The sequence below is a fragment of the Phycodurus eques genome, chromosome 11 (genome assembly GCF_024500275.1).
Source record: "Phycodurus eques isolate BA_2022a chromosome 11, UOR_Pequ_1.1, whole genome shotgun sequence".
NCBI classification, from domain to species: domain Eukaryota; kingdom Metazoa; phylum Chordata; class Actinopteri; order Syngnathiformes; family Syngnathidae; genus Phycodurus; species Phycodurus eques.
The window spans coordinates 16,505,663-16,521,005 of record NC_084535.1 but is presented as its reverse complement, the minus strand read 5'-3'; the positions used below and the strand labels follow the sequence as shown (position 1 = coordinate 16,521,005).

General features: G+C 42.3%; 1 protein-coding gene across 1 annotated transcript in view; it reads left to right on the top strand.

Moving 5' to 3' along the window:
• Nucleotides 1-15,343, top strand: part of tacc2 (transforming, acidic coiled-coil containing protein 2) — a 50,633-nt gene that overhangs the window by 11,245 nt on the left and 24,045 nt on the right. Inside the window, 3 exon segments of the mRNA XM_061690853.1 lie at nucleotides 1,679-7,363; nucleotides 8,209-8,676; nucleotides 13,934-14,179. Of these exon segments, the coding sequence (XP_061546837.1) occupies nucleotides 1,679-7,363; nucleotides 8,209-8,676; nucleotides 13,934-14,179 (6,399 nt within the window).

Sequence of the window (15,343 nt, the reverse complement as noted above, 5' to 3'; positions counted from 1 at the left end):
TCCGGGTGTATTTCATAAATGCACATAATATTGAATTTTCCTCTCCAATATACTGGATCTGCGGGTTTAACGGAGCAGATCTACACAACTTATTAAGTCATGGTAAATAGGTCTTTTTGTTTTTCTGTTCTGTATGTTTGTCTATGTGCACATGTCCTGGGGTTGTGTTGACAGATTTAAGACTAGCTCAGGAGAAAGGTCATATGAGCAGGCGAACCCCCTGCTGGCTGGCTTGCAGCATCACATGGAAGTCAGTCATCCTCTGGTAGTCCTAGATAGCAGGTACTGGACTCTCTATGATGAATAATATAATCAGAGCGCATGGAGTGATACAGTAAAGCTAATGAAATATACATTTATGTGTGCATATGATGGATAGCTTTCCTGTGTCGGCTTTGTCCCATTAAAGGGTTGAGAAATGAGTCCCTTTAATGCTTGGGTAATTTAATATTAATCTGAGTTGATGTATTACATTTAACCAAAACACATGGCATGATGGCTTTTGTACCAATCACTGCTGAACAACGAAAATATACAACTTGATTGGGTATTGTGTCTTGAATAGATTATCCCATTTGAAAAAAGAAATGTGCAAATGCAAAGTTCCACCACTCTATTTTGTGCTGCTCCCTTCTAATGAGGAAAATACAGTGAATCAGAAACGTTAGGATCATCTAAATTACATTGATTGTGCATAGAGTGACTGAATTTAGCAGGGCGGCACAGTGGATGACTGGTTAGCACATCTGCCTCACAGTTCTGAGGACCCGGTTTCAAATCCGGCCTCGCCTGTGTGGAGTTTGCCTTTTTCTCCCCGTGCCTGCTTGAGTTTTCTCTGGGTACTCCGGTTTCCTCCCACATTCCAAAAACATGCGCGGTAGGTTAAGTGAAGACTCTAAATTGTCCATAGGTGTGAATATGAGTGCGAATGGTTGTTTGTTCCAATGTCCCCTGCGATTGGGTGACAACCTATTCAGGGTGTACCCCGCCTCCACGATGATAGCTGGGATAGGCTCCAGCACGCCAGCGACCCTAGTGAGGAGAAGCGGCTCAGAAAATGGATGGATGGACGGATATTGTCAGTCAAAACAGAGAATTATAGCATCAACATTTTTAGATTGTGTGGGTGTAATGTCAAATGTTTTGTCCAGTAAATGTATTCAGGCTTGTCATGATGATGCCAAGGGTGTCATGGGGATGTCCCTCATTTGTCAACTAGATAATGGATCTCTGCTAAATCACAGAGGTTCAGATGGTCCCACAGCATTGTGTAGTCTGACTAAGTAGGGCTCAGCTGTGGCTTAACTGTTGCATTATTAAGCTTGGTGTTTTGTTACGCTGGTCAGTGCTTTAATAACTGTTTGATTTGTGCATCATTTGCAATTTTTATGATCTTGTGATTATGTAACATTTAAAAGCAGGGTTTAAAACATGTTTTGATACAAAATGCTGTTATCCTATATGTAATGCTGTATTTTATTAACAACCAACTGCTTTGAAACAGCTGATATATGATATGACATTTTGACTAAAGTTGCATTGTGAGTGCACACGTGTGGGTGGAATGCTTGAGCATGAGCCTTGTCAACTACAAGTGGCGTTGTGTGGCATCATGGAATGAGCAGCTGTTTGCCTACAAGTCCACACTTTTAACTATGTCACCCTACCCTCGTCTCAGGCCTCGCGGCATCGACCCACTTCTCACAGATGCCTCGCCCTCACCTCAGCCCATTGCCACACCTCACCCAGCTGGCCAACCCTTGACCCCTCCTCCGTGCGTGCTTCTCGAACAGGAGCTCCAGGCAGCCTTCCAGGAATGTGAGGAACAAATGGCTTCACTTAGCGTTTCTCATCTCAAAGAACCCATCAGCACCAAGCATGAAAAGGTTGATGAAGAGGATAAGGAAACTGGACAAGCAACAGTTACAAACTGTGATGAGTCATCATCACTGCCTCAATTTGCAGACCAGTCTGGAGATGGTAACAACAAGCTCATAAACAAAAGTACACATGGAAACAGTGAGACTAGGCCCAGGCAGATGGATACAGTTGTGTTTAGTTTCAGGGACTACATACTTGGAACAGAGAATTCTGAGCCAGAAGAATCCACAAAAGAAGATGAGCAGAATAAAACAGGTCCTGATATACATTCAGAAAAGACAAAAGAGACATTTAAGGAAATGGCAGGAGATGCCGTATTGAATGAGGCGTCTGTTGATTGTAACACAGTCACTGGAGAAATTAGTTCACAGGATTGTAATAGGAAGAATATGGTGGAAGACATAGAACTAAAAGAAGAGAGTGTCGACTTGAAAATTGGAAATCAGATTCCTACATGCACAATAAATCCTACTAACGTTGACATCAAGTATTCTGTTAAAGAATTAGCTGAGTCTGGAAGTCCTTATTTTGAGAGTAAAGATGTACTTGAGGAATTGCATTCAGAAAAGCAAGCAGGATCAAATAGTCACACTGAGGACAACACACTAATTATTTTTGCGAGCAACAAAGAGGCTGAGCCGGCGCATGACAAAAGGATGAAAAAGAAAGACAAAAAGAAGCACAAGAAAAAGAAAAAGGCGAAGATGAACAAAGAGACCGAAGTGGAGGAGAGGGCAGCAAGACAAGTTGAAAATGAATTACAGGGTGTCCCACTTGTAAGTACAGGAAATCATTGTCACACCGAGCCAATTGCATCTTTAGTGTCATGCACAGAGACTATGCCGTGCGGTGCACATCTTAATGATGGCTTTTATCGCAAGGGAACGCCAAGCCCTTCCCTATCATCTTCTCATAGCCAGCAGGATAATTCTATTGACTTGGCATGTTCTGCATCCAGTCTTGTTCCTTCACACTTTAATCAGTCCGATAACATAAACGTAACGAATGCTCAGTGTGGCAAAAATAGCAATACTGACAAAATCCCACAGAGGACACAACATACAACCGCAAGTCTCATCAGTAAGCAAAAGATAACAGATGTCCAGACTACAGCTGAAGTTCTCGATAAGGAATCAGAAACGCAATCACATAAGGATATTGTTAGCACTGAAGGACAGATACACAAACTAGAGAGCCCATTTTCCAGTATCCCAGCTTGTGTGGGAGAGATTTGCGTGGAGAGGGCCAATGAAGATGCTTTAATGGAGGCTGCTGCGTTGCCAGTAACAACACCCACGATGCGAGAAGTGATCAAAAGTGAGGGAGAAAGCATGAGCTGTGATTCAGTGGAGGGAGTAGCTACTAAAGCTATAGCACGCATTGGGAAAGGACAGGCTGAAATACACTCGGAGGGAAACAAAGAGAGGAAAAGACTCCTGGATAGTAGCGCTCAGCTTTCATCTGTCTGTTACTCACTTGGTTCTTTAAAAGAACAGAGACGAGTTGTTAGTGAGGAAAGCTACGACAGCAAAATGCCACACACTTCGGTGGAGAGTTGTTCAAAAGAACAGAGGGAGACGAGCAGCGCGGAAGCCGCGATCTCTCCGCCAGAAGAGTGTGACAGAGAAAAGGAGCCACTCTGGTTTGAAGGCAATTTTAATAATTTTCCCCACAGGATACTTGCTGGTGCTGATCATCTGAATGATAGCGCTGCAGGACTAGAGGGAGGAGGAGTGGCTGAGCGCAGTTCATTCAGCCTTCCGGAGGGGGCTGCTAGAGGGGCGTCGGATGCTGAGAAAAAGACGTGTCCACCCACTGATGTTGCCGAGTCATTTCTGAAGTCACTGAGCAGTGGTGAGACGATCATTACCATCACAGACAGCCTGTGCACTGAGGAGGAGCTTACTGGAGCATTTTCACCTTTGCCACATCATAGCGAACAAAGAAATACAGAAAGCAGAGCCAGCAAACAGCACAATCTGAATTCTGGGGAGCCACCGTGTTCGGGAACCACTTGTGAGGCGTCGGCCATCACAGAGACTTCTCTTACTTCTGCCAGCAAAAATCAACAGGTGCAACCTGAAAGCAGCACACCCAAATCCACGGCAACAAAGAGAGAAGTCGAGATCCAAGAGCAGGTTGAAAACCAAACCATTAGTGTGGGTAAGTCTGCACTTCTCAGAAGTGGAGGCAGCAACAGAGTTCGCTTTGTGGAGCGTGTGAAAGAAGACTGTAGTGCCACTATTAAGGTGAGAAACATGTCAATGGGATGTGCTTTGGGATGTGCTTCATTGCCACCGTTGACGGTACATGAGAGTTTGTACCATCCCGTTGTTGAGGCCAGCTATATTTACCCAGACTTCCTCAGCTTAATAAATCCAGAAACCAGCACTGACGCTTCTTCTACCAAAGCTGAAGCAGTATTTCAAAGTGCCACACCGAAGTCTGAGAATGGCATTCTTTTGGATACAGAACATACATCCAAGAATGCTGACAGCGATCCATCAGAAAAAGACAGGAAAAGGCCAGCTGAAAAAAATCTTAGTAGTATGGAACATATTGACTCTCTTGAAAAAAACATAGCTCCCACGGGTGCTTCTGCAGAACCAGCAAACTGCACGGAAGAGCCTATACAACTTGCCAAGAATGAAGTTAACAAAACAGCAAAGAAGGAGCAAAGTGAACAAACATCAGAACAAAGTGAGAGGACAACAAATCACCTAGAACAAGAGAAGTCAACTGGTGAACAAACAGAAGAAAAACTGGATCAGATGGAAACTAAGCAGGAAGAAAAGGGCATTGCAGTTTTGTGTCTAATGCCAAAAGAAATTAACACACTTGAGATCAAAACGGACAGCAAAGACCCAATCAAACCTGACAAGCTAGAGGAGACCAAAAGTGATGAGTTAGTGGTCGAAGAAAGAGAGAGTTCAAGTTATGTCAGTAATGTTACCTTTAAGCCAATAGAAAATGTCTTTACCGAGTCTCCTGATAGACAGCTTTCAAGTGAGCTTGATTCCATCTCTAATTGTGAAACTCCGATGTTGACCTGCTCAGTCTCTCCTCAGACAAAACACAGAGACCTCAGCTGTCAGCCTCCTGCTGAGTTTGCTCAACCACCCTCTCATGCACTAGTTAGCACAGAGTCAATTGAATCTAGGAAGGACTCAAAGTCTGTGACTCATGTTGACCTAATAAAGGACGAGTCAGTAATTGCAGAGGCAACTGCCACTGAGCGGTCAATTTCTGTTCGGGAGCAATGTGCCAGTAGTTCTGCATCGATGCTGCAACCTCAAAGCCCAATGTTAAGTGACTTGGAGACGGTTGATGAATTTGATGTCTCTCTTTTTGAGGGAGTTGGTGGTGACAATGCTGAGTGTGACAGTACCAAGACACCTAAGTCTTTAGTAGATGAACAGGAAAATGGAGAAGCTCAAAATGGAGGAGCAAAAACGTGTTCGATACAAGGGGATAGAAATGATGCTGAGTGTATCACCTCGCTGCCATCTGACTGCAAACTGACACCTTTACAAGAGGAAAAACAACCTCCAGAGTGTGTACTGGCAAACGATGGCTCTAATAATATAATGACTCAAGCAACAGCCGATCTCATGAATGACATCTGCCTACTCAGCTCTAACAAGCCCAGTGGGATGTGCGATAACACTGAACTGTGTGATGTCAAGGAGAAACAGAACAGGGATGAGCAAATGTCTGTGTCACTCTGTGACAAAACCGAGCAGCTCAACAATCGAAAGGAAACAGAAGATGCTGGCAAACTGCATATAGGAAATGTGACAACTCAACAGAATGAAAAGTCAGATAAAGATGCTAAAGAGGGAACTGGAGACCTGAAGCCATCAAATAAATATGACATTCAAAATATTGAACCAAATGCAGTTCAAAATTTGGAGGAAGAAATGCAAAGTGAACTTCATGACGTTTACGACCAGTATTTGCACCAAACTGGGGCAGAAACAATGGCGCACAAGGACAACGGGGACACATCAATAGATTGTAGTTCAAATCCTGGACTGAACAGTTTGGCTCATCAACTGGAGCAATTGGAAAAACCACAGCAGAATTTGCGATCCCAATATTCCACAGATGGCTTGCCAGGTGGTTGCGTGGAGGCATTTGAAGAGGGAGGAAAGATTAACAGCCAACTTAACCCGATTCGAGCACCTGTTTCTGGGGTTACAGAGGTAGCGGGTGGAGACAATGGATCTTTTGAGACATCAGAAGGTCAGTGTGAGTTAGCAACAGGTGACAGCAGTATGACTGAACAAGTGGTAGATGGAGAGAAAGTTGAAAGCACGGAACCACAAATAATTCCAGGAGTTGAAAGGATTGTTGTTCCTCTTGTCTGTGAGTTAACTGATAGTTTAAACTCAATTGGACAAAATGCTTTAGTGCAAACAAAGACAGCTCACATGGATGAGCTTAGAATTGAAATGAGTCATGATAAAAACTGTGGTTTAGCAAAGGAGGGCTCAGGAACAGATTTAATGCATGACAATGAAGTTCTGAATAGTGTGGCTATTAAAGGTAAGACGGAAAGCAACCAATCAGATTCATTTGGAGAGGTCCAAGGAAATCTTTGTGCCTTTAGAAGCAATGTTTTTTCTGCTCAGCCTTTATTAAATGATCATGATATTTCACCTTTAGGATTTTCTCTTTCGGAAAAAGTGGGCACAAAATGTTATGACTTTTATACACATGTTAGTATGAGTGAAAACGAGGAAGCCAAGATACATGGAAAAATATACAGTACTGTAGAAAAGGCTCAGGCTGCGAAAAACCACAAGAGTGAAACTAAGGGGTATAAAATCCCGGATACAGTATGTGAGTCTCTTGAGGCACAATGCTCCAATAAAATCTCTGCCATACAAAATGGTTCACTAGCACGTACTCCCATAAAAGGCCCTCACGTAGAGGACATTGCAGGGGAAGAAAATGCAGATTTCCCAGCGAAAGGAACAAGTAATGTTGAAGTAATTGACAATAAAGCGACACAAAAGAATGTACCGAGTCTAACAGTGGTTCCTCAAAATAACAACCCATCATCTGCTGATGTTTCAAACCTCGCTTGTCACTCTGATGGCAACATTAAGCTTTTGAAGACAATGGAAAATGACAATTACCTAACTAGCAAGCCGCAACCAAACATTGCTACAGACACACCCAGTGTTTCACCAAAGAACCCAGATGACCATGCAATGTTCTCTCAGGCAGTGCTATCTCAAAATGAGAAACTTTCCGATTACATCTCCCTGCCAACTCCACCGGCTGATGATGTGGTACACCCCCTTGCCTGCAACTCTGATTTTGAACATACATCTGTAGACACAGTGGCGTCCCATGTGTCAGACAGTTCTCCTGGTGGACTCACAACACAAGAACCAGATACCCACTGGATAACAGCTCTGAGAGAAGCGGCTTTCTATGCTCAGACTGAACAAGAGAGCACAGAAATTCCAAGGTAAACAAAAGAGCATGAGGGTGTTTGAAATGTGTTCACAAGTTTATATTCAATAAGACAAATGCCATTTCACATGGTGATAAGTGGAATGACAGAAATACACAGACATTTAAAAAAAAAAAATCTCTTTTTCTGTTGTGACTATAATTCTTAGTGTTTTTAAAAAATCTAATAGGTAGATATTCTACTTACCTTTTAACGACATGAATATTACAACCATTTTCTATGCAAATTGTTCAGGTTTACCCAATATGGTGACTGGTGTTTGTGTATTCTGATCGGGGTTCCTGTAGCTTTTTGAACAATGAATCAGTCACAAAATAAAGGACACCGAATGAATTATGTATAAGCAAATGTATTTAGAACTATTAGCTACTTTAAAGTTATTTTGCAGTTTTGTGTAGTTGCACTTGCACATAGCCATATGCAATGACACTATGTTAAGCAATTGTGTAGTTTGTTTTTGAAGAGAACAGGCTTACAATGAATATGAATGAGGATGTAAGTACACTGCTGCACTTTGTGTTGACTGGAGCTGAGGTCAGATGTTGGGGCATAATGGAAGTAATGCAGCCCTTTATATTGAAAGGATGACATCAGCTGCGACATCTCTCCACGACTAGAATGGTGCTTTTTCCCATCTTTGACACAGCACTCATAGCTTGACATAATACAACACACACATTCATACAGCGCTAGTGTAAAACACAAATAAGCAGACACTTCAGAAAAGTGTAGCCTACCTTGACGAACAAACACATTTGTAGTTTGTCAGTCGTTCCTCAAGCATTTGGTATAAAACTAAATGATTCTCCCACCCCACTTCTTCTATTGTGTTTTCTCAGACCCCTCCCATATCTGGAGTCTCCTCAAAAAGAGTTTCATACCCCCAATGAGGAGGTAGCTGATTCTCTGGGCCCAGAGCAGAGCCCTCAGGAGCAACCAGACATTGCAACGCTACATCCTGAAGTGCATCTTGCAGAACGGCAAGAAGAGGTCCCCGAGCAGGCACAGGAGACAGCAGAAATTGCCAAACAAGAAGAGGAGCGTATTGAAGAGCATCCGATAAGTAGTGTAGCAATATTAGCACATCAAGCTGAGCTTGCACAACCAACAAAAAACATAGGTGAGCTTGTGGAACTCTATGAGAACAAAGCGGAGAAGGAACCTTCACAACAAAGTCAGAAAATAACAGAGCACCTAGAACCAGAGAAGAAGCCAAATAGTGTACATCCACAGGATAAACCTGAAAAGCCAACAGAGGAAAGCACAGGAACACTGAATGATCCTGCTGCAGTGCTACATGAAAGTGGGTAAGTGTCTGTACAAAATTATAGCATCTGTGCTTAAAATTGTAATATTTTATTCTTCTGGCAGTTCCCTTGAAGTTTGTTTCCTTGAGCACAATCTGTTGAGATGAAATAATCGCAAGAAGAAACTTCTTTCACGAACATTACCAGAAGTTGTACAACAAAACAAACCTGACGGCACATCATAACATTTGTTATTGTCAGTCTTTAAGTCAGTAGGTCTCCTGCAGTGAGAATAAAGAATGGGCTCATGTTTCCCTATAAGGCCTTGAGGCTCTGAAAGTGGATGGAAAGTCACGTTTGTCATCCATAACTAAGGAGTCACGAAGACTTGACACTAACTGTGTGGTCTAACTGACCTCTTAAATACGTATCGTATGATCTTTAGGGCCTGTTTTTGGTTTTATATTTGAGATTTTTAGGTGAACTTGTTTTGCTCAGTATCATATGCTGCCCTGCTTGTCACACTTGAACATCCAAATGGAATTGGGTTGTCCTTTTGGTGCCTATGCTTGACCTTTTAACATCGCTCAAGCATGCATTGTTTCTTTGTGTCTGACCAATTGAATAATAATGTATACTGCATTTAAAGGCTGAAACCCTATTATTTGTAGTTATGATGGGTTAGGATTTAGGTTTGCGCCATTCACAGGGATAAAGTATATGTTGGCTGGCTCTAGCTAAAATTGAATAATGAGGGTGACATACTGTATAATGTGTATCATCATCCGCATGACTTTATTTTATATATGAGCGATATATGAGCGATTTTATATATGAGCGACTCTCCCATCACTGCTGCAAACCCAGCAGCTGTGTGACATGCCAGAATAGCATTTGTTGCCTGTCAGTCACGGCACAAATATTTGGTCAGAGCAATTTGTTGGACAGTTGTCAACAGAAGGAAATGTGCATTGCCGCCATCAACTGGACTTAAATGGAGCAGCATTGTTGAAGTCCTCAAAGTGTGGCTACGTTGTTCTGTACTCCGGGTTGTAATCGCAGAGTAACTCACCAAAAGAATATTATGATACTCTATTTCGACGATACCCAAAATATATACCAAACGTACCTTAGTTCTAATAAATAAATACATCATAAAACATATTTTTGTGCAGTTACACAGTCTTGAAAGTAGATGAAGGACAATACTGAGATTGATATCATATTAAAAGGTCAAAACCGTTTTCAAGTGTGCATACTTAGAAAATGGTCATAATATTGAAGATGCTTGGGTACCACCACAGGAACCTTGTAAATAATGGTATTTTATGCTTCTGTGTCGATACTCAACCCTAAAAAAACCTTTAAGATACCTGGCTATTGATATTTGATGCTTGTCTATTGATACTGAACCACACAAGAAAACAATATGATGCATTGCGATATCAACAGCTGACCCTCTGTATTGATATTGAAGAGAATCAATATTGTAAGAGAAAAAGATATAAATCGATTTTTATTTTATCCCACCTCTGATTCGTACAGTGTGAACAGCTCTAAAATTGTACAGTGTATGCCCAGCTGAAGTGAATTACTGCATAATAATTTCACAACTGAATCAGTACTATGTCTGATATACATTATACATTTTCTATTCACGGTTGCACGTGACCTAGAGCCTATCCCAACTGACTTTGGGCAAGAGGTGGGCTATGCCCTGGACTCGCTGCCAGTGAATCACTGTGTTTAGATATATTATGTAGAACAGGGTTTCGAAAACCTACTACCATGTGCACCCCTAAATGCCATGGGAATTATTTTGTTTTTAAAAAACTCAACCTAAATATTTATGACCTAAAGTAACTTAGCCAAATTAAATTAAATTCAATATGTACTGAATATATGTATATTGTCACTAGCTGACCTTCATGGCTTCCACTTACAACGTGACAAGTGGTTGCCATCTTTGTGGAATTTTCTAAAAAACACGGAATAGGCACTTAAAACCCCTCTAAAGACCTCCATATGAAATAAATTCACAAAAAATAAATTGATTACTGAAGTACATGAGCTTTTCTACTCCCCACACTGCTTCTCTCACGAATATTTTTCCATTTGCGCTATTTAAGTGGAGTTTTTAGGGCAAGTGACGCCGTTTGAAACGTCACTGTAATTTTGACACGTCGACTTAGAGAACCCCTCAAGAATTTCGGCCCGTATGACCGTGTTGGTGAATATTTTTAACTGAAACTTGTCAGCCAATCAGAGAAGGGGTTCCTCAAGTAACAGAGGAAACGAAAGGGTCGAGGAGCAATAATGTAGTTGTACTGTTTTGCTGTAATTTGAAGGTGTTTTTTGCCCAGCTTTTCTATAGACAATATAACACAAAACCCCAACCCAAAAGGCCTTTTTTTTTTTTTTTTAGACACAAAAAACTACATTTCTCCGAAACCCATAATTCGATTTTCAAAATTCTCGGTGCGTTGTACTTGGGTTGCCAGACTCGGTATTTTGACAGGCTGTCATCTTTTGGAATTCTTGTCCCATTGGTACTTCGAAAAACAACATGGGTGCGAACAGAGAGGAGTGAGCATGCCTTTGACCAGAGGGATGTGTTTCTAAGCCGCAAATATTTTGCCGAGGTGGCCGCATCACCTGTACACATTTACACGAGAAAAGAAAAGTATGAGACCTGCATGCATGCGGGAATTTCAGATTTATGTGATACATCACAATCATATCAGAGCTTTTATTTAGCCCAAAGCTAAGGAGTGTTGTTTAGTAGATTTGTTTTATTGGCAGGCTGGTCTCCATAATGTAGGTATGCACTTTTTTTTTTTTTTTTTTTTAGATACAAATTGCAGACCCGGTGACCCCAGTTAAAGAACTACTGATATAGAATACATATTTCAGGGGAAAGAGCACAGACTGCCAGATCTGTTGGGGCACCGTCTCGTCTTGTGTGTGTGTGTGTGTGTGTGTGTGTGTGTGTGTGTGTGTGTGTGTGTGTGTGTGTGTGTGTGTGTGTGTGTGTGCGTGTGCGTGTGTGCGTGGGTGCGTGCGTGTGTGCGTATGTGTGTGTGTGTGTGTGTGTGTGTGTGTGTGTGTGTGCGTGTGCGTGTGTGCGTGGGTGCGTGCGTGTGTGCGTATGTGTGTGTGCGTGTGAGTTCCCCGCCCCGAGCAGGCACGTCCTCCCTCCCCTGCCTGTACAGTCCCAGCCTGCCCTCTTGTTCTCGAGCCCTCTGAAGTCATTTGCACAGAGCAGACATTTGAACAAAGGCCAGAGTTTAAGACAAACACTTGAGCATGTGCTGAGCATGCATGACTGACTCGGTCAGAAGTGAGAGGGTGACGAGGGGGGACTGGGACACACTGTCAAGTATCTGCTGGTTTGGAACTCTACAGAACTGTCTCCAACAATTTAGTTAGGTTTATATTTAGGCTATCTCCATGGAAGAAATATGGGTGAGTCGGTTTATAAGTCACAGCCCTTTGTGTGTGTGTGTGTTCGTGCTTGTTTAAGTAGCACCAGGTGGACGGAGCATATGGTGTGTAGGTAACTATTGCACTCTGCTGACCTTACCAGATGGGCAGAGGAGAGGGTCAAGCAGAAAGACAGAGGGAAAGAAGGCGGTAAATAGTTGAAATGACTCACACATTTACAACATGTTTCACCTTTCTCACCTGCTTGATATATGACACATTACTGGTGCTTGGCCAAAGATAACTTGCTACATCCACTTACTTTTCAAAGTGGGAAGAATGCAGGAAACCTCCTCTCACTGAGTTTTTATGTTCAAAACATATAAAGTATGTAAGATATTTCTCAACTATATGTTTACTTTAAACTGTGCTGTAAATACATGGTTTCCATGGTAATTAAATTGCAGTTGCATCTGCCTCTGATGGCTCTAGTGAAGTGGATAATCTCACGGCTGTAATTTATTTACAAGTCTTTGAGTCATGTTTTAATCCCTTTGAGTTACGGGATTGGTAATGTTTGTTTTTAATTCATGTACAGTAAGTCATGTGTGAATGTACAGTGTGTGTGTGTGTGTGTGTTGATATACTGACATATAAAGCCACCTCTATTCACTTCAAAGTGAAGAAATGTGCTTTTTCTTCATGAGTCCCAGCAATCAACATGGCCAACCATGTTCTGACAGCCACACAGTCTCCAGGTGTTAATACAACTTCAACTATGTTTCAAGTGTGTCACAGAAAAGGAGCACATGTTCCCCCTTGTTATGCTGATTTGGAATTAAATCTGGGCCAAGTAGGAAGGGTGGGCTGTTAACTACACTTTTTCAGCTGGCATTCATATAAACAAAAGAAATCAGTGTCCAGTGTAACTTTTTCTCGATCTATTTTCTGTCTGCATTGTTTTCGTCAAAAAGCCACAAGTATGACAGTATATTGTGAATTGGTTTTGTCTATTTCCAGCATGCATAAGCTAAGTTGAACATAGATATAGACATCCAACACATGACTTTGGTATTGAAAGGGTTTGTAATGAAAAGTTTGGGATCAAATAAGGTTGAAGAGTTGTAGGATTTTTTCAAATTCATTGTTTGAGTCACGATGAAGCTGTTCAAACCTCAACTGCCCAGGATGAAAATGGGAGCGTCCTATATCTCTATTTCTGAGCTCGGAAACAGGAAGTAGTAGTGATAAATAATGATCAAATTAAAACTGCCTTGTTCTTGTCAGAGCACGCACAACTTATTGCAGCAGCTGCCACTCACCACAGTGTGGTTGGACAAACAAATGCAAATAGAGTGCTCCTTTAATATAACAAGTTGAAATTTAACTAAATAGTTGGGGCCTAATATGGCTGTGCTCTTCACCCAGCACAGCCGATGCTCCATTACCCGAAACATGCTTTAGTTCTGTGGACTATTGTGGAATATTTTTAGAGCCAAGCAGGAGGCCTGTCCCAAGTGGTAACAGCTGCATGGGCGTCCATCGCATCGCCTGTCAGATTAGAGCCGAGCACCCCAGATAAGATGAACCTGGATCAGGGCCAAATCCACTCGCCCAGGTGGCCAATTACGACTGAGCATGACACACTCGGGCAAAGCCTCTCGATGCAGGCGTTCTCTCCAAGTACAAAGACAAGCATGGAGTAACATCTAAGGAGGAGAAGGAGTCAACTGCATGCAGTTCTAAGCCAAAGCCATATTTGGGATGGTTTGAGCAAGCTTGTCATTCCTCAAGTCAATATTTGATTAAGCTGAGGTCACAGCGGTGTTGTGAGGTAAGTCTGCATCACTTGCTAAAAGGCATCTGTTGATGTTGTGTGTTCCCTCTCCTGCAGACCCCTCCTCACTGAACACACAGAGAGGAGCACTGCCTTTCACATCGCTTCACCCAGACACCCCCCACCTGCTCCCCTTCCCGAGCTCCCTGCTCCTCCACCTGCATCCCCTTCTCCCGAGAAGACGCCACCTGCGTCTCCCCACCGGTCTCCTCTTCCTCCAGCTCCTGCTTCCCCCTCTGCACCTTCCAATCGCCAAAGTGACGACCCCTACCCAACCTCTGCATCTTGCCACCTCCTTCTAAGGTATCAACGTTTCCCCAAACTTTCCTTTTGTTCAGTGTGAGATACACAAAACTGTGTTGTGTGGATGTGGTTTAAGCTATTTCGTTTTGTGTATCCTCTCATCTCAGATGGTTGCTGTACCCTTATCTGACACTAGTCCTTTTAGCCTGCTTGATGAAAATTGGCTACATGCTTATCCGCCAAATTCCAATCATGGCTCATCAAATCTAATTTAAGTGTCTCTACTTTTTTCTCAGTTTCATATAAAAAGAAAAAAATAACAACAGAAACACACCAACGATATGGTACTCCCAATCAGTAAAAATAAAGTTTAAAAATAGAAAAAAGATTTGTATTATGACATTGTGCTTATGGAAATGGTGTAATTGTCGCTTGTAAATGATATTTCTCAGGAACTAAGTCAAACGTTTACACAATCACATTGTACAGTTCATACAGAGGATTGTGTTAATATGCCAAAGCAATTTCATTGTTTATTAAACTTACACTAAAGTGCTCCTTGACAGTCCTTATTCCAACAAGTGTGTTTATACTTGCAACTTTACAATACTTTTACAATCAGAACGAACGAACCCCGCCCCCCCCCCCCCCAATCCTATGTAATTCTGTGTTATGGCTTGCAAAGCAGTGACAGCATTGTGATGTAATGTTTTTCACTTTTAAAAACTTTGCATGATCCAACAACTTGAAACACCACACATTTGTAATAAGCAAAATGTACTCCATCCTAATGTATTGTGATTGATTTGTTGCAGTGAAAGTATTTGTGTCACAAATGCACAATTTAATCCCGGACCACAAAGGCGTTTAACTCACAACACTAATTGGTGCTCTGTACTTCTTTCAGCACTTACATACTGTAGCTTCTTGTAATTGATTTTAAAGTAACTATGCAGTGGAGCGGTGGCCGACTGGTTAGAGCGTCAGCCTCACACTTCTGAGGACCCGGGTTCAATCCCCGGCCCCGCCTGTGTGGAGTTTGCATGTTCTCGCCGTGCCTGCGTGGGTTTTCTCCGGGCACTCCGGTTTCCTCCCACATCCCAAAAACATGCATTAATTGGAGACTCTAAATTGCCGTAGGCATGACTGTGAGTGCGAATGGTTGTTTGTTTCTATGTGCCCTGCGATTGGATTGGCTGGCAACCAGTTCAGGGTGTACCCAGC